General features: G+C 39.7%; 1 protein-coding gene across 1 annotated transcript; it reads right to left on the bottom strand.

The window, feature by feature from the left end:
* Positions 1 to 356: 356 nt before the first annotated feature.
* LOC120538106 (NADH dehydrogenase [ubiquinone] iron-sulfur protein 8, mitochondrial-like) lies at positions 357 to 16904 on the bottom strand. Its single transcript, XM_039767535.1, has 7 exons — positions 16801 to 16904; positions 13596 to 13641; positions 9902 to 9958; positions 4931 to 5020; positions 4556 to 4728; positions 4302 to 4430; positions 357 to 835 (listed from the first exon to the last, which is right to left on the bottom strand). The coding sequence occupies exons 2-7, from the start codon at positions 13633 to 13635 to the stop codon at positions 704 to 706; spliced, it is 621 nt and encodes a 206-aa protein (XP_039623469.1). The 5' UTR covers positions 13636 to 13641; positions 16801 to 16904; the 3' UTR covers positions 357 to 703.
* Between the last annotated feature and the right edge of the window lie 8296 nt (positions 16905 to 25200).

The raw sequence follows: 25200 nt of genomic DNA, 5'->3' as shown, positions 1-25200 counted from the left end.
AGCTTTCAAATTGTCTTCTTGGGACAACTTTCTCAATTTTGACTTCTGCTAGAAGATCAGACTAACTGTACAGCAAAATAAAATGATGTGGGGTCACCAAAATAAGGAGACATGGCTTTCTATTAACAACACATTTCCAGAGACAGCCAACATTGAAAACACTTTATTTGCATCAACGTTTCAGCTACAGACCACTGCATGGTGGATCTGTCTGCAGAAATGAAAGAACAAAATATTTCAATTATCGAGCTTGTGGTTTGCAAGAATCTCCCCCAGAATGAGGTAGAATGATAAATGACAACACTGCTGGCAGCACATCGGTGACCCACTGGTCTCAAAAGAATCTCTCCCGAAGCTGGCATTCTCATAAAATAAATTTATTCACAAAAAACACAATTCCAACTTCATCATGTACTAGGGAAGGATGAAATTAAGTGCCCCTGCCCCGACTACAGACGTCTCCCCGCCCTACCACACCAAAACACCAATGGCCCCCAGTTCCACAAAACGCTCATCTCTTGGTAGTAAATGATATGAGAACACTCAGTGGTTTTTGAGATTTTGGAAAACATGCCCACAGGTAAGTTCAAGGTGTAGTGGTGCGTACATTTTGTGTCTGACAGGCCAATGCTAAAACAAAACGATGAAATGGACAGAATGGAGGTGGTGGGTAGGAAGGGAAGAAGAACAGAGAGTCTCAGGGTCATCGATAAAGGTAATCGGCCTGGATGTTAGCTGCGATTTCTGCTTCCCACTTGTCGCCATTGTTCAAGAGTTTCTCCTTATTGTATAGCAGCTCCTCGTGCGTTTCTGTTGAGAACTCAAAATTTGGACCCTGGTAACAACAAAACACACATATGCTTTAATTTCCCCAATTACCATCACTCTTGTCTACACGAATGACTGCCTACAGATCTTGTGCCACATGCAGTAGTAGTTAGAACATTAGAAACACTCTGACGCTAGCAAATGGCCCAACAAACATTCGCCAATCCTATCCACCGATCTTTTCCAAGGTGAGTTTTGAAGGCCTCTTAAGTCCTGCTCTCTTACTTGGCCATGTCTGTGGTCCTCTGTGTGAAGAAAACCTTTTCAAAGTTTGTGCAAAATTTACCCTTAAGTTTTCAACCGTGTCCCTGTGTTCTTGTTGACAGCCTGGATCCACTGGACTCATTCTTTTCGTAATTTTAAGCAAACGGTGAAACACGAAACAAATGTGCCAACTGCACTGAGCTAACATTAAGTTGTGTTTACGTGCGCTGGGAGCTTTCGGAGTTTCTACTTATTCACTTTTCTACTTCGCTACATTCAAGCGAATTTACAGTCAGATTTCTTGGCGATAAGGAAGGTCACCATCGATTCACATAAAAAGTAATACAAGGTTACATACAATCTAAACATATAGACGTATCACATCATTCCAAATAAAATGCTACTAATAATGTCAGGTTATCTGTTTTTATTTTGCAATACTGACTGCAGTGAAAGGCCAACATGACTTCACAAGTTCTTGTAGTACTTTGTAGAAATGTTCAACTGGGAATTCTCAGTTCACAGTTTGCTCATATGATATTCCCAACTGGAAAATTCGTTTTTCCCCATCTGTCTAGCAGCAAACGACTGCAGCATAAGTAACACTAAACAGTGTCTGGATTTTGAACTTTTGCTCCATTTTAAAGCCTTGCGTTTCTGAATGGTTGCTAGTCCTCTTGCCTCCCTGGTTTCCACCTCAGACATTTCCTCACTCTCTTCTTCTGGTCCTATTTATGATCTTTTAAGCCTTTTTCACACTACTTTCTGTAAATGTACACGGTGTAACAGTGAGCAGTTCAGAGACTCTGAGCTGTTGAAAGTCATGAACAGAATAACTTATTTTCTATGTCTATATTTTGGTGGCTTTCTCCTTCCTTTGGCTTTTTAATTCTAGCCAACAGTTTCAAGACCTGTACCGTAAACAGGGGAGTACTGTCAAAAATCACTTCTTCACATGTTTTTCTAGTTTTCATGATAGATCTCACTTCTGGCTGACCAGGTTATCTATTTTTGATTTAAATTATTGACTGCAGATGAAGGACAGCATTCCATCACAAACCGACTGGGGAGGCCCTGCTGGTTCTGAATCTTCTGACTGGGAGCTCTCAATTCACAGGTTGTTCACATGATACACGTTTCCCAGTCAGAAGTACCTCCTGTCTGTCTGACGACACATGAAATCTTCCCAGCTAGAACAACGGATAGGGCCCTGAACATTTGAAATTAGAAACACTTTATTTACTTAAGAGTGTTCATTTTTTTTGGTCTCTCAAACCAGACAAGGATGTGGACCAAAAATACCCGTCCAAGCTGCCTTGTCAGATACTCATGAGCTACTTTAAGTCCTATCCTCATTTACAGCGCCTCCCCAAAACTTTTCAATTTTTGGTTTTCCATACACCAGATGCCTTACATTTGCTCATAGCTCTCAGTCAGATATGCAGTGGATTCAGGAAGTATTCAGACTCCTTCTCTTTATGTCCTTCATTGTGTTGTAGATTTAATTTTAAATGGATACATTTTCAATATTTTCCCCATCAATCTGCACTCAGTAGCTCATGGCAAAGTGTACATGTTTTCAGAAAGATTTTAAATTTAATTAAAAATCAAAAACAAAAATTTCGCATTCATGTAAGTATTCAGACCCTTAACTTAATACTTTACTTTTATAAAAGTCCCTTTTGGCAGCAATTCCAGCCATGAGTCTTCCTGGGTGAGTTTCTACAAGCTTCACACACATGGATTTGCGAGGTTCACTCCTTATTCTTCCAGGCAGATGTTCTCAATTGCTGTTAACATTAGACAGGAAGGGCCTGTAAACCGCCATCTTCAGTTCTTTCCACAGAGGTCCTATGGGGTTTACGTCTGGGCCACTCAAGGACAATAGAGATTTATCACAAAGTCACTCCAGCGATGTCTTGGCTGGTCAGGCTAAAATACTAACTGTGTATTCCGTCCCCAAACGGTGTATTAGCGAGGCTTCTCTCGTAACACCCAGTCTGTACGGAGTGTGCGTCGCCCCGCTGGACGTGGACAGATAGCTTTACTCACCAAGAAAGTCAAGGCTGAGAATCCGTATACTTTAATGTACGTTTCATGCAAAAAGTCAGAGTTATCAGGATGTGAAAACCTTTGACAACTTGAAAGTAAAAATATGATATTTCTTTAACCTAAAATTGAATATGGCGGGATATAAATCTACGACTAAAGCAGCACCAGTAGCAAAGCAGGCGCTAGGGATATATCAATATATATCAAATTAAAGCGGCGGGGGATTAGAAATGTACCAAAACTAGTTAATAATATTAACACAGGCCGTTGTAGCAGCACAATGTGCAATTCTGACAATGCAAAATACTAACATGTGCCATAATCACAACCACCACTGACCATGTGCAATGCTATCAATATTTTTTAGCTCTAGTATTTTATTCTTTATTTCCTATCCATATTCTTTTGTTTCTACTTCTAATACTTTATTTTTTATTCGTGATTGTTTATCCGGCTGGTAGCATCTTGGGGAATGACATGTTAATTTCATTTGTATTGTTGTGCAATGACAAAAAATTTTCATTTCACAATTAAAGCCAACAAGATGCACGTGAGCACAATTTGGAGTCCCATAGCAAAGAGTCTGAATACTTATATATATATATACGAGCAATTTCACTTTTTGTGTTTAAAATAATTTGCAAACCTTTTCCGAAAGCCTGTTTTTACTTTGTCCTTATGGGTTACTGAGTGTAGACAGATGGGTAAAAATGGCAAATTTATCAATTTACAACACAACAACACGTGCAGAAAGCGAAACCATCTAAATCCTTTCTGAATCCACTATAGACTCTCTTCACAGATACGTCACGTCACTTCCAGGTTTCTTTGTTTTGCAGTTACTTTAATTTCTAACCTTACACAACCCAGCCACAGGGGATACACAAACCAGTGTGTTTCTTCGTGCCAATCCCAAGCACGGATAAATGGGGAGGGTTATGTCAGGAAGGGTATCCGGTGTAAAATTTAGCCAAATCAATATGCGGACAATTTTGGATGATCCGCTGTGGCAATCCCTAACGGGAGCAGCCGGAAGAAGAAGAATTTCTAACCGTACACACTCTTTATAAGCCAACCATATGTTTGAATTTGGCGTTTCTTCTTGAATAAGGACCAGACCTTTGCAAAACCACAGCATCTACAGATGAACCCACCCTTCCCACTTTCCTATCATGAAGAGCAGCCAGGTGTGAATGACAAGCTAGAGTATTTCTCACCTCTACAATGGCATCAACTGGACAGGCCTCTTGACAGAAACCACAATAAATACACTTGGTCATGTCAATGTCATATCGTGTAGTCCTGCGACTCCCATCGGCACGTGGCTCAGCTTCGATAGTGATTGCCTGAAACAGGTTAAAGTGAACTCTGTATTAAAAAGGAGAACGTGGAAGCAGACAACCTTGAAACAAAAATGAAGATGGTTTACAAAAGACTTAACAGGAATGCAGCTGGGATAAACGAGAAATACCTGGGCAGGGCAGATGGCTTCACACAGCTTGCAGGCAATGCATCTCTCTTCCCCTGAAGGATAGCGACGTAAGGCATGCTCACCTCTGAAACGTGGACTAAGCGGCCCCTTCTCAAAGGGGTAATTAATGGTAGCTGGTTCTCGGAACAAGTAGCTCAAGGTCATCCCCAAACCTGCCAGTAACAACACTAACATCAGCTGCCACTTGCCAGTGCAAAGAGAGAAGGAAATCCCAAAGACTGATATTTATAAAGCACAACAAAATGACCCTGTGCCCTATTAGCACTCCCGCCATTTAAAAGGTTTTTGTCACTAACCATAGTTTTTTAGACAGTCACTGGATTTTGTTTTTTTAATTCCATATACTACACGCACCTCTAAAGAGCTCTGTCCACAGAAGCGTCTGAGCAGCTCGGTCTGTTATGGCTGTGATATCATCAGGTACCTCCCTGGCGTTTACATATTCTAAAATAAAAAAAAATAGAAAGGGGTGTTATTTATTTTGAACTACTGTTTCTTTTTTTGTCAAACTCACCCTCTGCCCTCATGTCATGCAGTAAGATCTATTCATTGTCTTATTTGAAACCCCTGACATCTTTTACAGCTAAACGCAATGTCACGGTCTACTTACACTCATTTTCTTGAGTGCAAAACCTCTAAATATCCCAGTAGATCTCAGACAAATACATTAATTATAGTAGCAACAGCATGTCTAGGCGACTTGTTTTGTCTGCCCACCTTGCCAAGAGACTAAAACATGTAAAGCCCACTGAAGCCACTGGGACATGAACCAAAATGCAGTGACCATAAAAGAGCTGAGCTTCTCAACACTGGCTCCTTCTTCCTTATCGAAACAATTCTCCCACTAATCTCTGAAAAGAACCAGTCGATGTGCAGGTTTACACTGTGTATAATTTACTAATCTGTGCGTCAGTTACAAAACACTCAAGTCTGCCATCCAGGTCTTCAGAAATATTAAGGAATGTCATTTTGTAACGAGGTTGTCCACAAAACTCCATAAGTGTAAACCAGTGCTCTCCAACTCCAGTCCTGGTGGGCCACAGTGGCTGCAGGTCTTCTTTCTAAAACCTTTTCCTAATCAGTGACCAGTTTTCACTGCTAATTAACTTCTTCTCCCTTCATTTTAATAGCCCTGTTTTTAAGAATTCGATCCTCTGAATCGATTCTTTTTTTTTATTAAATGGCAGCCAAACAGAAATGAGATGTGAAAGGAGCCGACAGATGACTGGCCAAATTGGGACTGCAAACTTCAATCAGTTCCACTCCAACCAATTACTTAATGAGAAGTCGATTCTTGTTGTCAACTAAACCCATTATTTAATTCCATGGCTTGCTGGTGCTCTTATTCTGCCACAGCAGCCATTTCCCCAAACTGTCCATTTTCTTTTTTTTTCTTTTTCTAAGACCACCATCAAAATGTTTTGTGGACCTGAGCAGATCAACCTTAACGAGACCTTCACCGTTCTTTATTTTCAGACCAGTAACGGCGCACTGCAAAATAATGTGCAGTGGATACACTTGACTTGAGCATTCCTAGTTTTCATCCTCTTTCTCTGTACAAGATTGCATTGAATTTTGATTCCTTGTTTGGTTTTACATCGTGATAATGCAACGTATAACTGGCCGTGAGGGAATTTTCTTTCTTTCTCTATTATAAATAGACTTTTTCAAATGTTTGTCCTTGGGATTTGTTAATTGTCACTGCAAAAGCTATTCTAAAAGGAAGCTATAAATGTTTTAATACAAATGGCATATCAACATCTCCTTTTGTGTCTAATGTTACTCGCGGAATATGTACTTCATTACCTTTGTTGTCGAAGTTAGTATTGTTCTACCAATTTTCAAAATAACTAATCTTCTCCCATTGCATAACCCATCACTCAGACATAAATTACACAATAACTTCACGATACATCCTTCTTTCAACAGCAATTTGGCCAGTGGGAGACCCAACAGTGTTAACGGTTGTAGATATTCTATGGGATATTGTAAATTGATGTTTTCATCTTCCGCAACAACAATACCAACTGTTTCTGCATACAACAACATTTATTTCTATAGCACATTTTCATACAAAAAATGTAGCTCAAAGTGCTTTACATGATGAAGAAAGAGAAAAAAAGACAAAGTAAGTAATTAAAATCACAGAACACTAATTAACATAGAATAAAAGTAAGGTCCGATGGCCAGGGAGGACAGAGGCTAGAGAAAAAATAAAATCTGCAGGGGTACCAAGGCCAGGAGACCACCCAGCCCCCTCTAGGCATTCTACCTAACATAAATGAAACAGTCCTCATTGTATTCAGGGTTCTCATGGAAGGACTTGATGATGACGGTCACGTGGACTTCTGGCCTTTAATCCATCAATGTAGGGACATCATGGTGCTTTGATTAGGTGGTGGTGATGCAGATCATAGTCTATTGATACGCATTTAACCAATGTGCCTTGTAACCGATTGACTATTTTTGCATTAACTCATTTGACTTCATCGTTTCTCACTGCAAGGACTGCCCGTGTACTCATTTCTTCTGTTGACATTCCTTCGGGATAAAAGTGTCTCTTCAAATCTGTCTGACGTGGATGTCAGTATGACGTGACTTGACCGTGTGTTGCGGGATATGAAAGTGTCCTTCTGAAGTGTCTCTCTTCAAAAGATCACGTCTAGCCGCCCAAAAAGTCTCGTCCCCAGTATTTTTTTTTTTACATAATAGAGAGATGTGGAGACCAAAACTGTACACGCAACTCTAGCTGAAGCCTCAGCAGTGCATTATATAACTTAAGCACGGCTTCTTTTGATTTGTAGTCCACACAACGTGACATATAACCAAACATCCTATTAGCTTTCTTGACTGCTCCCATAAACTGTCTAGACATAGTCAGGAGCAACAGTGATCTCATCACATCTCATGAAAGCTAGGCTGACAAAAAACTTGAAAATGCTGAGCAAATGTGGATGTGTGAGCCAAGTGTACCCTGACATACACTGGTATTTCATCCAGGGTTGTTGGCTGCTGCCTTTCATAGTTGTTACCAGGACAGATTTCAGGTGTTCCAGCAAAGCTTTAATTAAGTAGGCAGGACTAGAAAATGAACGAATGAAGGAAAATATGAGTCATGTTGATGTCAGGCTTCAAATGTATACTGTATTGGGCATATGCAGGCTTAAAACATAGAGAGTAAATGCTGTCATACACTTTATTTTTTTTTTATTATTTAGATGTTAACTGATACTATATTAGCTCTTTGACTTGGACAGATTAGCATTTTAAAGTGCACCTTATAATACATTTAGCTGCATTAAAAATGGTATAAAAAAATTGAGAAGGGTAAAAATAAACCAGCCTTAGTTCCAGTAATGAAAGAAACTATGTGGTGATCTGACTCTGGATGGCATTGTGGACTACCTCAGTTAAATCCAAATCCATGTCATTTTGACTACAGCGTTTCCCAATAAACCACAAGGCAGCAGACTGCACTTCTGCCTCCGATTCACCATATGAATAGGTCCTCAACTTGTAAAAATAACTACATTTCTAAACAAAGGTAATATTCTGTCTTTAAAGTGCGCCTAGATTGTGTTCTTCATCAAAGACACTATACAGATGCTGGTCATAAAATTAGAATATTATGACAAAGTTGATTTATTTCAGTACTTCAATTCAAAAAGTGAAACTTGTATATTAGATTCATTCATTACACACAGACTGATGTATTTCAAATGTGTATTTCTTTTAATTTTGATGATTATAACTGACAACTAATGAAAGTCCCAAATTCAGTATCTCTGAAAATTAGAATATTGTGAAAAGGTTCAATATTGAAGACACCTGGTGCCACACTCACTCTAATCAGCTAATTAACTCAAAACACCTGCAAAAGTCTTTAAATGGTCTCTCAGTCTAGTTCTGTAGGCTACACAATCATGGGGAAGACTGCTGACTTGACAGTTGTCCAAAAGATGACCATTGACACCTTGCACAAGGAGGGCAAGACACAAAAGGTCATTGCTAAAGAGGCTGGCTGTTCACAGAGCTCTGTGTCCAAGCACATTAATAGAGAGGCAAAGGGAAGGACAAGATGTGGTAGAAAAAAGTGTACAAGCAATAGGGATAACCGCACCCTGGAGTGGATTGTGAAACAAAACCCATTCAAAACTGTGGGGAGATTCACAAAGAGTGGACTGCAGCTGGAGTCAGTGCTTCAAGAACCACCACGCACAGACGTATGCAAGACATGGGTTTCAGCTGTCGCATTCCTTGTGTCAAGCCACTCTTCTTCAGCGTCAGAAGCGTCTCGACTGGACTGCTGCCGAGTGGTCCAAAGTTATGATCTCTGATGAAAGTAAATGTTTGCATTTCCTTTGGAAATCAAGGTCCCAGAGTCTGGAGGAAGAGAGGAGAGGCACAGAATCCATGTTGCTTGAGGTCCAGTGTAAAGTTTCCACAGTCAGTGATGGTTTGGGGTGCCATGTCATCTGCTGGTGTTGGTCCATTGTGTTTTCTGAGGTCCAAGGTCAACACAGCCGTCTACCAGGAAGTTTTAGAGCACTTCATGCTTCCTGCTGCTGACGAACTTTATGGAGATGCAGATTTCATTTTCCAACAGGACCTGGCACCTGCACACAGTGCCAAAGCTACCAGTACCTGGTTTAAGGACCATGGTATCCCTGTTCTTGAGTGGCCAGCAAACTCGCCTGACCTTAACCCCATAGAAAATCTATGAGGTATTGTGAAGAGGAAGATGCAATACGCCAGACCCAACAATTCAGAAGAGCTGAAGGCCACTATCAGAGCAACATGGGCTCTCATAACACCTGAGCAGTGCCACAGACTGATCGACTCCATGCCACGCCGCATTGCTGCAGTAATCCAGGCCAAAGGAGCCCCAACTAAATATTGAGTGTTGTACAGGCTCATACTTTTCATGTTCATACCTTTCAGTTGGCCAACATTTCTAAAAATCCTTTTTTTGCATTGGTCTTAATTGATGATTCTAACTGACAACTACTGAAAGTGACCATTAGTTGTCAGTTATAATCATCAAAATTAAAAGAAATAAACATTTGAAATACATCAGTCTGTGTGTAATGACTGAATCTAATATACAAGATTCACTTTTTGAATGGAATTACTGAAATAAATCAACTTTGTCATGATATTCTAATTTTATGGTCAGCACCTGTACAATTCCAGCACTGCTTACACTCTTCCCCGATGAAGGGTTTGTAACACGACTAGTGTGGGGCTTAACTACATACAGTAAAAGCTAAATAGCTGAGGTGCGCGGGAATGCATGATGGAGATTAAAAGATAATGAATACTCACTATAGCTATGCCTCTGTGCTGAAACAGTTAATGTACGCAGCAACACAGCCGTTGTACCTGAAGGAATAAAATCAATTATTAAAACAAAGCACGAGTTTCCTTGTAACAGATGTCAAGTTTAACAAAAGCAGTGATCTACTGTACTTCACACTCGACCAGAATGAGGTTGACATAACCAAAAACTAAAGGCCTAAGCTACTTCCTGCCTTTCTGGTTTTGATTAAGCAAAGCATATTCTTATTCAAGCAGAACTTCACTTTATGACAAAGTATAAAACCAGTGGCTTAAAGTGTGTCCCACTGATCAATAGATTGTTTTTCTATTATAAATCAGCATAACACGTAAACAGATCCATAAAAGTAACCCATACCCCCACAATTCAGAGGGTCCTCTTCGTATCATTAATCTTTAATGCTGAAATTATAAAGAAGGGCAAACCAGCCACCACAGGAAATTAATGAGCAAACACCACACTTTCCTACCAAGTCCCAGTGGCTAGCCAAATGCCACAAGTTCCAGCTTGCTGCAGAAGACTTTCACACTGACGGACCTCTGTGATAAAAGCGTGCAACTGCAGCCGTGTCAGAGTCAAAGGCAATGATAACGTAGATCCAGCAGAGTTCTCTCAGTTTAAGGGTGAATTACATACTCAAAGACGTCAGTGCATTTAAAGAATCAAGTCACGTAAAAAGTTACGCAAACCTGAAACAAACTACAGAGACATGGAGTTGAAGCAGAAACCTTGACAACCTTCAAGAGGGCTCTGGATGGGACACTGGAACAACTTAGCTATTAGCGAAACAAACGGGCTCGATGAACTGAATGGTCTCCTCTTGTTTGTCGCATTTCTGATATTTTTATGAAGCTGACAATGTTATTTCTTCCTGACTGATGCCACTTTGTCTTCACAAGTCAGGATTGAAAGTCAGCGATGTGCAGTTGATATTGAGAAACAGGGGAAGGCACCACACTGAATGTTGGCTCTGTGCAGTGCTAAAGGTGGCACTGCCCGTGAGCAGGTAAAAAACAAAAAAAAGTCCTTCACCTGCCATTCTGTTTACAGCTGTACAAGTTCTCCTGGTCACGAGACATCTACTGCAACACATATTACAAGAACATGTAAAATCTGATGTTTCCAGCCTTAAAATGGTGGTGAAAAGGTTTCTAAATATGATAAGATACTGTGAAACTAATCCATGCACTTACTTATACAGTAGTTGGATTACCAACTGCAGGACGTTATTCACAGGCCGTTCAAACCATTCAGCATGCAACTTTCAGTTAATTTTAAAATGTTGCTGCAAGTATCACTACAGAAACTACAATCATTACTAATAAAAGTGCACCTTTAATTTATAATGGTGTGTGGACACAAATCCTGTGATACTTCATACATGTATGGATATTAGTGTTTTTTTTTTTTTCTTTTCCCATCAGTCATGACAGAAGCAAAACAAAGGAGGAGCTTACAAACGAATGACACTTGACTGTAGTTTGCCCCCACAGACAATGTAAGTGAAGATGCCTGGAAGCTGTAAACTGGGATCTGTCTATGGCAGGTTGTGCCAAATAATGGCGTGCGTTCTGACACTACACAATCCTGAAGTATATTGGGAAAGAGTACTGAAAATGGACAAAGTGAAAGGTAGCTTGCAAGCATCTACCTTTGGCAGCAATGCATAGTGGTTTGAAAACTTGTCTCTGATCAGTGCCGGGCTTTAATGGGACAAAATGTAACTGCACTGCAAGTAGGTTTGTTGTAAAATGAGCTTTAGTTTGTTGCCAGTGTGTAGCAGTGCTACAAGAATTTGAAACTGCAGCTCCCAGCAGTCCCTGCAGTAGCTCTGATTGGTCTTCTGCTGAGGGTGCAGGGGCTGTTGGGGTCAAAGGAGGTCAGCACGGCTTTTAAAAAGGGGGCTGATGACCAAAAGGAGAAAGGGTTTTTTGTAATTTGTGTTTCAAGTTCATGTCTGTCTGCCTTCTGTTGGGTTACCTGGACTTGTTTGTTTTGTCCTGGATCGTTTTGTGGTTGTGTTTTTTTTGTTTTTTTTTAATTGTTTTTCATTGTTATCAATTTTCCTTGATTTCAATAAAAAATATCATTACAGGTAAATAAAGAAACTGAAATCCCATTAACAAACAAGTTGCTCTTTCAGCTCTATCAAGATGATCATTATTAACCTTGAAAAAGTCCAAAATATATATCTGGAGAACAGAAATAGTATAAAACATAGCAGGAATAATGTTTTGTCATTCTTTATAGCTTTATTGAAGAATGATGGAGGAAAATGAGCCAACTAAGTAAAAAACAAAACAAAAAACATTAACTTTAAGACTAGGGGGCTTTGCCCCCTGCTCGCTTCGCTCGCCAACCCCATTTTTGTTTTTCCGGATACACACTTAAAAGATTTTTTTTTTCTTTGAATTGTTGCTATTTCACTAGTTTCACTTTTATTTCAGAACTTCTGCAAAAACAATATTTGGAATCTTTCGAGTCCCAATACACTGAATCTTTTAAAAGTTTCTCTCTTTGGAATTTCAGCACAGACAAAACAATCGACATCATTAGCAGTTAATAATTTTTTTTGCAAAGTAACCAATAAATGCATGGGAGCTAAACTCCGTTTTTGAAATTCTCTGACTTAAACTTCAATATATTCGATCTCTATTCACCTTTTCGTTATTTCTCCGAGTAATAATTTCTCTTTCTTTGCACTAAAGCGATGTTGTCTTTCTTTGTTTTGACACTTTTGTTTTTTTCTGCTTTCATATTCTGTATCTTGCTCTGCATGTGTTTCTACGAGTCTTTTGAATTCCAGTTTTCATTTTCACCCACCTACTCTGCATGTGTTTGGCACCTTGCTTTTTAACCTCTTTATTACTTTTACTTTGTTTCCTACTCTGTCTTATTTCTGACCTCGCTTTATCCTGCTTTTGTTTTAATGACACCTGGTCCGTAGTGATTACTTTCCCTTTTTCAAGTAATAATTTCCGTTTGTTTGCGCTACTGCGATCTTTACTTTTACTTTTTTTTTTTTTTTACACTTTCTAATTTTTCTTTCATATTCTTCAACTTTCTCCATATGTGTATCGAGCCTTTCAAATTCCACTGCTTTCATAATCTCTAACCTGCTCTGCATGTGTATAGTGCCAACGTCCAGATTGGACGTGCTTTTTGTTTCCCCCAATTCCACTTGTTCCGGGCTGAAAATGACTTTCCTTATTTTCTGAATTTGCACCGAGATTATTGTTTTTCTTTTTTGTCTCTCCAATGCTTTTGAGTCATTTTTTTCCGAGCTGCTTTCTTCTTCACTTAGTCATCTATGTTTCATTTATAACGTATTGTCCTGATACACTTTATATGTGCTGAGAGCCCTGGATCTGTGTGTGCTCAAAGCCAAAACACGAGTGAGTTTGTTGCTGCCCGTGCTGTTATTTGGTTGCAAGTAGGGCATGTCTTGCAAGAATCTCATGCTCTACGTGATCGCGAGACGGTCCTGGGTCAATCTCTTGGCACAAAGTCTCATGTTTAAGTTCCCCGCGAGACGCTCCATGGCCAATCGCTTTAGTCTCGTGGGTCTTTTAAGTATCTTCCGTAATCTTATAAGATCATGTCTCGTCGCCCTACTGTTTCTTTCCAGGATTTTTTTTTTATAATAGAGAGACAAAGGGCAGCAGGACACCACAAACTTACCTGGCTGTGTCGCTCGATACAGCAACCTCAAGGATGACATGTTGGCCTGAAAGAAAAAAAAAAACAGAAAGTACACCAATCACACAATTTTCAATGATATTTTGATATGCAGAATACATTAGTTGGTGAACAAGCAACACAGACACAAGAAAAAAATATATACTTATATACATACAAACATACATACACACACACACATACATATATATATATATATATTCCTTCAATTACGAGAAAAGACATACTCATCTATATCTCTCCCTCATATATATAAGTCCAATGTCTGTCTGTCTGCTTTTCAAGAGAGAACTACTTAACAGTCCTGGATGATGGATTATCTGACATGAAGACCGTAGTTTGTGAGACTCAAGGACTGTGTGAGCAACACTGGCGCACCACAAGGAACAGGCCTGTCTGCTTTACTCTTCACCTTTAACTACAAATATAACTGCAGGTTATGTCACTTGCAGAGATTCTCAGATGATTCTGCACTAATGAGGGGCATTGATAAAGGGGATGAGACAGAGGAGAGGAGTCAGGGGGAGAACTTTGCTTCTTGGCACAAAGAGAATTGTCTGCAACTCAACAAAACCAAAAACCCGTTTATTGACTTTCACAGCAGCAACGAGCCTCTACTCCTAGTCACTATCCAGGGAGTGGATATTGGGGTGGTGCTCTCCTACAAGTACTTTGGGGTCCCGATCTATGGCAGGTTGGACTTGTCTCAGAACACACAGGAACTACAGAACAAAGGGCAGAGCAGGCTCTTTTAGTCTAGAGAATAGAGAAATTTACAGAAATTGGAATATTATAGTAATATATACGTACAATTGGAACTTATTATTATGTTTCAATTTTGAGGCCAATGTCTAGCTAAGAGGTTGCGTAAGGTTTCCCCCTGTCCATTGTAGCGTTGGGCTCCGTGGGGGAGGTTTCACTGCCGTCCGTTTAGTACACAAGTACCTCTTCTACAACTCTGTGATGGCCAGTGCAATTTCCTACACTATGGTGTGCTGGGTTGGTAACATCACTTTAAGAGAGGCCCAACAAATCACGAGCTAATTAAAAGGGCAAACTCAGTTACAGGACATGCTCTTAACATCCTGCTGGCCACAGCGAAGGAGACAATTAAAACCGAGTGCCATTACAAACAAAACTGCACATCCTCTTTCGGACACGGAGGACGTTCAGCCATTCCTCAAAAGTGTGTCAAGAAACGCTATAGAAGGTCCTTTACATCAAGGGTTCTCAACCTGGGGGCCACGGCAAAAGATTACGGGGGCACAGAGAGAAGTGGGAAGCAAAGAAAACAGAGACATGAAGAAAAAAGAAAACCAAAGTTAAGTGACCGTGCTTCCCAGTGGATGAATCACCAGGCACGTGGTACCAACGTCATTTCCACTTCCATCCTCCACCCCCCCCATGTGGTACCCTGGGGTCATCTCAGTATCTGATGCATCATGGGAAAGGTGCGTGGCTGCAGCAGTGTTAGTGCTGTTTCTTCCTACGAATATTGCAGATATTTTAGCTCTTGTTTTTGCCATTCCTTTCACAATTGCTTTTGAAAGTTCTTAATGATTTTTATTCCCAATTTGAGAGTTTATCTTGAAATTAGGGATGCACCTTTTCCAATCTGCACATTCAAAATTTACAACAGGCTAACTTTGGAAAATATTCAAGAATACAAAAATTCTAAAATTTGCATTTTTTTTTTGTTAAAACCAAAAAAAGAAGGTCCCTGATCATAGTCTTTCAATTATCTTTGTTGAGATATTCGAATGAGGGATTTCATCTCAAATCGTGCAAAGCACGTATATTAACCATCACCAATATGACTGAAATATGTGAGACCCTCGATTGTCTGAAATGAAATAACCTGCATTCTTTTTGCAAAATCTGTACCAGAGTCGTAGTAATACAGAATCAGGTTTCAGTGGTTTGAATTATTTACGGAGCCACACGCGGAATCGTCTTAAAATAATGGACAGAGGTGAAATTTGGTTGTCCCTCACAGCAATAGAAACGGATTTAAAAAAAAACCTTGTTTCTGGTTATCAAACACAAGGGTCACATTGATCAAGAAATACTTAAAGTATAAACTTTTGTAATTTTATAAATTAAGAAATTATTGTATGCAATTTGCATTGTATTGTGTTATAATAAAACACGTTCTACTTACAAACAAAACATTTAAATAGCTACCTTTCTACCGGTAAGATTGGGAGGCCACAGGAAGGAAACAAGGTCGAAACGGGGTTGGTCGGGGGGGCACAGTTGGAAAAAGGTTGAGAAACCCTTCTTTATATCAACAATATCATTTCTGTATAGTGCCTCACTGTGATTTGAAATGCAAAGTTAAAAGTGTTTTGTTCTTTTTAATTTTCTTCCACTTGAGTCATTCTGTTCCGTGTGCAGACCATAGTGCGAGTGTGTGTGTGTGTATATATATATATATATATATATATGTGTGTATATATATATATATATATAACTATTTATTTATGCACTGAAATAAAAATCTACTTAATAACGTTCTGTAAGAATTGTAACTTCACCTGGGGACAAAGTTCTATCTATCGATTTTCAAGCCTTCTTAACCTGCAGGCTGTCATGGGGAGTTGGTGTCCACTTCATGTGTAAGGCAGTGACCCACCGATGACAGAACAGGAGTCCAAGGCAAGGAGCCCACTCACATCGGGTTAGTTGTGCGTTGTCAATTAACTTGTCATACAAGTTAAGAAAAAATCCCCTGTGGAAAACCCATGCACACGCGGGGATAACGTGCAAACGCAACACAAGTCAGCCCGGTCTGAACAAACACGTACTTCTGTGAAAGTAATGCAATACTTCGCCTTTAAAGGAACGACTGCAGATGTACAGCGGTCCCCAAGCAACGCTTTCTCCGAACAGCGTTTACTGCTTCAGGTGAACCCGCTGCTTAAAACTACATCCCAGTCCATAAAGCACCGAGCACAAGCACCGTCTGTTAAGCCATCCTTTAGCTGAGGCTCCCAAGCTGCCACGGCTGGGACCGCCGCTCAAAGTCAACGAGGACATATCCTCTGCTACTCCTGGGCCGTGCCGCGACACCTACTGGGGCTTTAAACATCTCCTAACAACAGCCATCACGGGCTCCATAGTCCAGGTTGCTCTTCTTAACTTGAAACATTCTGAATTGAGCTGCACCCCATTTCTGTATACTCACCAACTCCGATAATCGGCCTTCTTAATAACAAACTCTCGTTCGCCTGCCCGGCCAGTCAGCCAACCTGCCTGACCTCCAGAAGCTACCGACAGGAAGTGACGTCATTTAACCGGAAGTGCATTCTCGCCTGGATGGACGTGGCGTTCATATTGAGAAGGTCTACCGTGATTAAAGTATTAGTGATTCCGTGGAGTTTTTAAAGACGAACACTAAATAAGAAGTTAGATAATGTTGACACGGCGTACCGTTCGGGTGCATTCGAGGGTTCTGCGGGCTTTGTAGTCCTTAATGATGCGAGTTTAATAGTCAGGCAAAAGATAGAGGAGCATCAAAACAAAGACTAATAGACTGAATTAAGAGTTTTTACCCTGTTGCTATTAGGGCACTGAATGCCACCTCGAATGCAGCAGTGCAATGATGTTCATGTGCAATTAAGGTCTACTGTTGAATGTTTGTGTTCTACCTTATTTCTTCTTATTCTTTTGTAATTATATTGATTTATATTTTGACAGCGCAGGAACTGCACCTAATTTCGTTGTATTTATTACAATGACAATAAAGATGTTCTGAGGTTCCAGGACCTTCTCAATCCGTTATCTATTTGGGGAAAGCTGGCCTGGATTGGCTAGTCCAACACAGGGACCACTCTCACACACAGACACACAGTGACAATATGCAGATGATAATTAACATAACCTAAATAAACAAACCTTTTTTAATTATTTCCTTCTGTGCGAGTGAAGGGCAAACTTTATTATGTCGAGTGCCCATTATGGATATCAGGTGAATATAACAGTATGATGGTAAATTATAGGGCCAGTGACCGGATTTTCAATGTCCCAAACCAGGATACGGGTGTAGTGTGTATATTCACTGTTAGTGCCTGGAAGGAAGGTTAGACATCCCAACCGAGATGAAGGATAATATCTTGTCCAGACTGGATGCCTTAATGGAAGGACTGCTGGAATGGAAATACAACCCAGCCATCCAGAAAGCCCCATTATCTTCGGCCTGGCTGGGATTGGTTTATAATGGATAGACTGGCTCAACATGGATTTCAGGAAACAGCCCCCAAACAGAAGGTGGCAGTGTTCCCTGAGGATGATCCCAATCAGGACACCCACAGGATTGCATTGGAATTGGAAGTGCAAGTCTGTCGGGGGTCTTGGGTACTGTTGGGGGGATGAGAAAATACTGGTTTCCACGTGAACCAACCAGCAACATGGGGACATGTTGAAAAGAAGCCCACTGCCTCACATCAGGGACTCGGTGATCAGAAGGGAACGGACAACACTCTTGGAGACAGAAAGGTGGAAGAAATTATTGGAATTATAAATTTTTTATTGATCTTTGCACGGGTGTTTTAATTGAAATGGTGGGGTGGAGAAATAAATCTCTCTTATTTAGAACCAGAATCATGTTGGGCATTACTTTGTCTGACGTTTGGGGCCTTGTGGCACCCCCTTGTGGTTACACCATGCATAGAGTCCATTCTGATTTGTTTCAATGCCCGCTTTATCCAGTTATCTCAGAGGGATGAAAAGAAAAAAAAAAAAAAAGCACTTTGACAAATGAACACATAGGATTGTACACAGAACTTAAAATGGAAATAAATGGCAGTAAAAAGCCAAACTTCCCCCTTAAGAGAAATAAAGTTCTGTCTATGTAATTATGGAAAAGCATACATATGCTGCTAACCTAATATTACTATTGGCAAGATAATATGTACACAAGTGTACATTTTCCAAAAAGAAACCTATTTACTGTTTTTTGTCAGCAACGTGAAATGTATTTATAAATATTACATTCTCTGTAAATAAAAGAGCCATAAATGTTCTACAGATTTCTAGTTAATTCAAGGGTTGTGTATAATTTTTACAGATATTTGAAATTAGTATTATTTTATTATGTTAATCATAATTCTCTGGCAATTTGATATTTTTATATATATATATATATATATATATATATATATATATATATATATATACATACATACACACACACACACACACACACATACACCAGTAACGGCGTACTATATGATAACGTGCAGTGAATACACTTGACTTGAGCATTCCTATTTTTCATCCTCTTTCTCCGTTTATCATTCATTTGCTCAGAGGTTGATGCGCTTGCTGCTTCCTGAGCAGCTCTTCTGTTCTCCACCCTAGCGGCCCGCCTCTTTTCTTTCGTCAGCATCTTTTCGCGTTAAAACTGATTAAGTCAGTTTTTGTGTTGCAATTACTTGTTACGTTTTCTTCAATTTTTCACTTAAGCTGGCACCTAAGTCTTCAATCTGCCTCAAAAATGATTAGCGAAGGTGGTAGGGAATGAGGACGGCGCCCATACACATGCGCCGCACGGCCGCCCTGCTGCGCGCTGCCGAGAGTTGATTCTACAATAAAATAAAAATTAATTAAAAGAGTAATAAAAACCATCACCCCAAAAAACGGATAGTAGACATCACGTAATAAGTTATAATGTGGCAGTTTCCGCAACAGTCACGTGGGCGAATAAATAAAACTTCTCTGTCAGTACGCGCCTGACGGCGGTGGGTTAGATCAGCATGTTTGTGTTTACTTCTTTTCAATATTAGTAAAATAATTCTCACACAAATAATAACAATTCGTAAAGACAATATAAAAATGGCGTCCGCAAACGAAGTGATTAGTTCCTGTATTATAATATGTTCTGTGGTCATACGTAATTTCCGTTTCAAATGCGAAAAGAATTTTATATATCTTTAGATATAAAACAGAACCGCATCCCCAAAGCGAAAGTGTCTGAAATAATATTACATCTGCAGTGACCTGGGGCTTTTATCTTGTGGGTTCTCATTGAAAGTAGAAAACCTGCATCCAAAAGTATATGAAATCCGTGAGGGTTTAGGACTTTCGTCTCATGTTGGTGGTACAGTGATAGAATTGAGGCCCACCACGAGGAGGGGCGGTTTAGCAAGCGTGAATAGTTAACACAGACTGCTCAACCAATCAGAACACAGCGGGCCTGCCGTGCCACACAGAGCCGAGTTCAATCCCCCAGCGGGGAGACCGCGTTTTTCTTTTTTAAAATGCAATAACACAGTGTTTCCCAAACTCGGTCCTGGGGCCCCCCCTGTGGCTGCAGGCTTTTGTTCCAAGCAGCTTCTGTTTTTAATTGGACTCCTGGGCTAATTAAGTGAATTATTTCCCAGATTGTGTTTGGTTAAAAAAAAAATTAAATGTACTAAGCAGTTATATGGGAATAATGTATTTTTTTTTCTTTTGAACAATACTTTCATCTTGATTTTTATTCTATTTTTCCAGGTGTTCTAATTGTTTAATGCATCTCTATTTTCTAACTATTGGGTCTAACACTAAAGTAGTTGCAGCCTGACATGATTCAGTGTTTGCCTGGCTGTCTGCTGTGCTTGTTTTTAATTGTCATTAAGTTACAATGAAGGGAGCAAACTGCACAGAGAAAGGGTAAAATAATGAAAACAACAAAAGTGAGTTAAGCATTTAAATCTATAGCAAAATATTTCCAAATGTCTTAGAAATGTAAAAATCATGCTGCTGTGCTTTAATGTAGAATAAGAGAAAACAAATACCAGCTAATTGAAATCAGTGCTATGAGGTGTTGTCACCGATTACTAATCTGGTTGAAGCAAAAACCTGAAGCCACAGTGGGCCCCCAGGACAAACTTTGAGTACCCTTGGCTAAGTACTTTTTTTTTTAGCCAAATATATTTTCCTAATTTCTACATTGTTCCCAAAACACAGAATCTGGGAAATAACAGTTCACTTAATTAGCCCAGGAGTGCAATTAAAAACAGAAGCTGGTTGGAACAAAAATCTGCAGCCACAGGGGGTCCCCAGGACTGAGTTTTGGATTCCCTGAAATAACATATTGGATTAAATAAGAAAAAATAATATATTGATTAAATACTTGATACAGAGTACATCCATGAATAATAGGCTTTGATTTCCAGCAAATGACAATACAGTTACTTTTAAATGGCTATTGCTAATATAGGGCAATTAATGCATAATGCAACACTTGCATGCATTAACTGCCAATAGAAATGTAGCATTGTTACACTTGTTCAAAGTACAGGAATTCCTGTCCAATAATTTTTTTTATTATTAAATTGTTTACTGTGTAACGTGCTTAAGATTGGGACGAAATCCCACCAGACACGCACATGAAACATTTTTTGAGCCATAGGAATGGCTTTACTTTAATAACGAAAAAATATATAACACAATAAAAGTTAAGCTAAATATTTTCAACACCACAAAACATAGGTACATAATTACAGAAGTACTAGGAGGGCTTTGCTTGCCCACCCCAGGCTTTGGTTTACTGGATATACAATTTAAAGAGATTGTTATTTTCATGGGAATTGTTACATATGCATTATTTTTACTTTTACTTCAAGACTTTTTTAAAAACAATACTTGTCCTTTAGTTCCGGCCCAGGAGCGTTGTTAAATCTCTTTCTCACAGGATGTAGAGCGCTGCTCGTGTTGTGAAGGGGGGGTCGGCTGAACGCACGCTAAGGAGAAGCGGACGGATCATCTGCTGGCTTGCTGCTGCTGCTGGCGAGCTGCATTTTCTGCTTGTCGCACTGCACGCCGATCATTTAAAAGCCAGTACCAGCAGCTGTCCTTTTGCTACTTCGCGTCTCTGCCGCTCGTGTTGTGAAGGGTAATGGCTGAACACACGCTAAGGAGAAGCAGTCAGATCATCTGCTGGCTTGATTGCAGCTGCTAGAATCCTAACTAGGAAAAGAAAATCTGAGCACATATCTCCAGTTTTGATGTCAATACACTGGTTACCTCTGTCATTCAGAACTGACTTTAAAGTACTGCTTATGGTTTATAAAGCCTTAAATAATCTCCATCTTATATTTCGGAATGTCTGACACCTTATATTCCAAATCGTAACCTTAGATCTTCAAATGAGTGTCTACTTAGAATTCCAAGAGCAAAACTTAAAGGAAGTGGTGAGGCGGACGGCCTTCTGCTGTTATGCACCTAAAATCTGGAATAGCCTGCCAATAGGAATTCGCCAGGCTGATACAGTAGAGCACTTTAAAACACTGCTAAAAACTCATTACTTTAACATGGCTTTCTGATAACTTCATTTTCATTTCATCCTGATACTCTGTATATTCAATTTATTACCATAACTATTCATGGTGGTTCTAAAATCCATACTAACCCCTACTCTCTCTTCTGTTTCTTTTCCCGGTTTTCTGTGGTGGCGATCTGCGCCACCACCACCTAATCAATGCATAGTGATGTCCCTACATTGATGGATTAAAAGCCAGAAGTCTACATGACCATCATCATCAAGTCCTTCCATGAAACCCCTAAATACAAAAAGGACTGTTTCGTTTATGTTAGGCAGAATGCACAGAGGGGACTGGGTGGTCTCGTGGCCTGGAACCCCTGCAGATTTTATTTTTTTTTTCTCTCCAGCCGTCTGGAGTTTTTTTTTGTTTGTTTTTTCTGTCCTCCCTGGCCATCAGACCTTACTTTTATTCTATGTTAATTAGTGCCGTCTTATTCTAATTCTTACTTTGTCTGTTTTTTTTTAACTAGAAAACCATTGTAAATGACTGCAGTGAGGCAATTCAGTTCAAACATTTTGATTTTACGATGGCTGCAGTGCTCTGTGTGTTTACAGTCGTTTGCTCAAACACAATCCCATTAATGTTAAAGTTGATTATACAGTAGAGAGAGACTCAAGAGAACACAAACAGAAGTACAACAAAGGAAGCAAGCGTCTTTTCACAGTTATTCAATGTCGGCTCTAGTTTTAAACTATTTCTTTTTCATTTCCCCTTTTCCTCCTTTGTTTCATAAGAAGCTGATGATTGGAGCGCTTACCAAGTCATCCCTGTTTCTATCTCCTTATACTTATAAAGTGAGAAGACCTTGGCTGGGCAGTAAACGTACAGTAAGTGTCACAGGCAGAAGGACATGCTCAAAACTTGTGGACTATGATTATGTTGCCATGGTTCAGAAGTCTTGTACAGACCCAAACAGCATGCGCCATCCTACAACAAGAGTCCATATTGAAAGATGTGTGAAGTAAACGTCCAAAATGAAGAACATATGCTCTTCTTTGAACAATAACCCAAAAAACTAGTAGACATACAAAGATTGTGGTCCAGTTTGATTGAAAGAAGTCATACTGCCAGTGTGCCAGTTGTGCCTACTGTATATCCCCTGCTGTTATCAACCCCCCTTTCACCTTCTCCTGTCACACAACTATCACAAGATTCAATTGAAAGAATTGAGCAGGGAATCAGAGAAACAGCAGCAGCAGCAGCCCTAAATACACAAGAACAGAACAAAGTCTTGCATGTGGCCATCCTAAATCACGATATGAAAATGATGGGTCTTCGTCCGTTATTTCTATTGTTCCACAAAAGTTTTTACAGTATACGGACAGGAGGTACTGACAGATGCCAAAATGGAATTTAAAGATTTTGCAGAAACACAGCTCTTCAGCGGGAAACGGACACAACAAGGAAAAGAGTTGAAGAGAAAGGAGAGCAGAAATGTTAAAGGCCTGAATGTAAAATGCCCCACATGTATCAATTTTGCCATTTGCAGCTCAAACAGCATCCTCACAGCCCCTCACGTGCACGTGGGATTTCCAGGACATCCTGGCAAACACAGTATTGATAAGGCTGTCAATGGCTTCCTTCATTGGAGATATCCAGCGTTTGTGGGCAAGGACAAATAAACCCCCTCCCTCCAATTTTCACTGGTTCAGTGCGAGCATTTGCTGGTGATGACAGCAAAGGAAGAAATGGTTTATGGGTTGTTCTGAAACAAAGAAGAGAATCAATGTTCATAAACTTGCAAAAATAGATATAGTCAGTCTCTTATGGTCTATGTGATGAATACCTGTTTCTGGAACGGCACCAGCATCTGTGCAAAGTGGTGGCAAAGGAAGTGTCTGGACAGAAGACTGTTTTCTTCCTGTGCTTATCCCAGTCAAGAAGAACAGAAGGCTGATATCCTGGCTTAACTTGTTGTTTAAACTTTGAGTTCTACAGTAAATATCAATATCGTGACCAGTTTTAGATGAAATTTTTACTAGGCATCGCATTTCATTATGAGTTTAAATCTTAGGCTTTCGGTATTTGACCATCTGCTGCTAAGTAGACTTGAAATAATAAATATCCAAAGCTACAGACTATTATTGAGACAAGATGCCACTTCTCTTTATTTTTTATTTTGTGAAGTAAAGACAGTTGACCAAGTTTTACCTCTCAAATGGGAAAATAAACAGTACATTACAATGCATTATCGATGAAAACCGTCAAGTAGGTACTATACAAATGAGTATTCCAATAAATATATACATACAAACACATGTGTGCATGGATACAGTACACATGCACGTATTTAAAAGTTTATTATTAATATATTGCACACTAACCATACATGGCTGTGGGCACTTTTAACTAAGAAAATTGGATAAAGAATTACTTATACTGGAGATGTACTTGCACGAAATAAAGAATGGCGAACTTTTCAGCAAAATACACGCTTCACAAATATTGAAGAAGACGTCTTTTAATTGATTGAACATTAGGGGGGAAAAAAACAGGAACACCAAAGCATTTTTTCTCTTTTCCCAATCAAACGTAAATGAAATTATAATTTTTGAAAATTGAGACTTTATTTAATAATAAGTATCCTGACAGATTTATTTATGTTAAATAAATAAATTAATTAATTAAAATCATTTACTCGTAAACTAGACGCTGCAGGCGGAGTGGTGAAAACTACACAACAGCGTCCCCAAAACGGAACAGTCGGAAAAGAGATCCCATCAGCAGCGGTTTAGCTCTACGCTGAAGAATCTGCACGGGGAGGTATTGGTTCATACCCAGCCAGCGCAAACCACATTTTAAAACTGACATCCATGGCCTTCCCCTACACGCAAGGACGCCGCCGCCTTGCCGACTGCGTAGCCCCCGAATTCTTAGCCCTCACGTGGATGAAGAACAAATGCTGGAAACCAGTGTTGGACAACGTTGTTTCTTGTGGGCCGTAATTGCTGCAGAATTTTGTTACAAATCAATTGCCAATGAAGCACTTACTGCACAAATAATACTTCTCTGCTTTATTTGTCTCAATTTTTAAATATATTGACAGGAGAATACGCATCGTCATTACGACAAAATCACCAAATGTCGGCTACATTTCAGTTGCCATTGAACGTGCATTAATATTAGACATCATTCACATCTGCGTTTTGCAGATTAAATGTTTACACGATGATACTTGTGGGCTAAGGCAGCAGAGTGTGTCCAATTCACATTTGGAGTGCAAGGCGAGGTCTGGCGGTGTAAAGAACGGCCGTAGACGTCAGTTTTAAAATATGAAC

This window comes from Polypterus senegalus, chromosome 10 (genome assembly GCF_016835505.1).
Source record: "Polypterus senegalus isolate Bchr_013 chromosome 10, ASM1683550v1, whole genome shotgun sequence".
In the NCBI taxonomy this organism is placed as follows: domain Eukaryota; kingdom Metazoa; phylum Chordata; class Cladistia; order Polypteriformes; family Polypteridae; genus Polypterus; species Polypterus senegalus.
The sequence above is the reverse complement of the archived record's forward strand: the minus strand, read 5'-3'. Positions and strand labels throughout refer to the sequence as shown.

Coding starts and splice junctions, on each gene's coding strand:
- LOC120538106 (XM_039767535.1), bottom strand. CDS start 13,635: ATGTCATCCTTGAGGTTGCTGTATCGAGCGACACAGCCAG. Junction 9,959..13,595: donor GTATCGAGCGACACAGCCAG/GTAAGTTTGTGG, acceptor TTATTCCTTCAG/GTACAACGGCTGTGTTGCTG. Junction 5,021..9,901: donor AGCACAGAGGCATAGCTATA/GTGAGTATTCAT, acceptor TTTTTATTTTAG/AATATGTAAACGCCAGGGAG.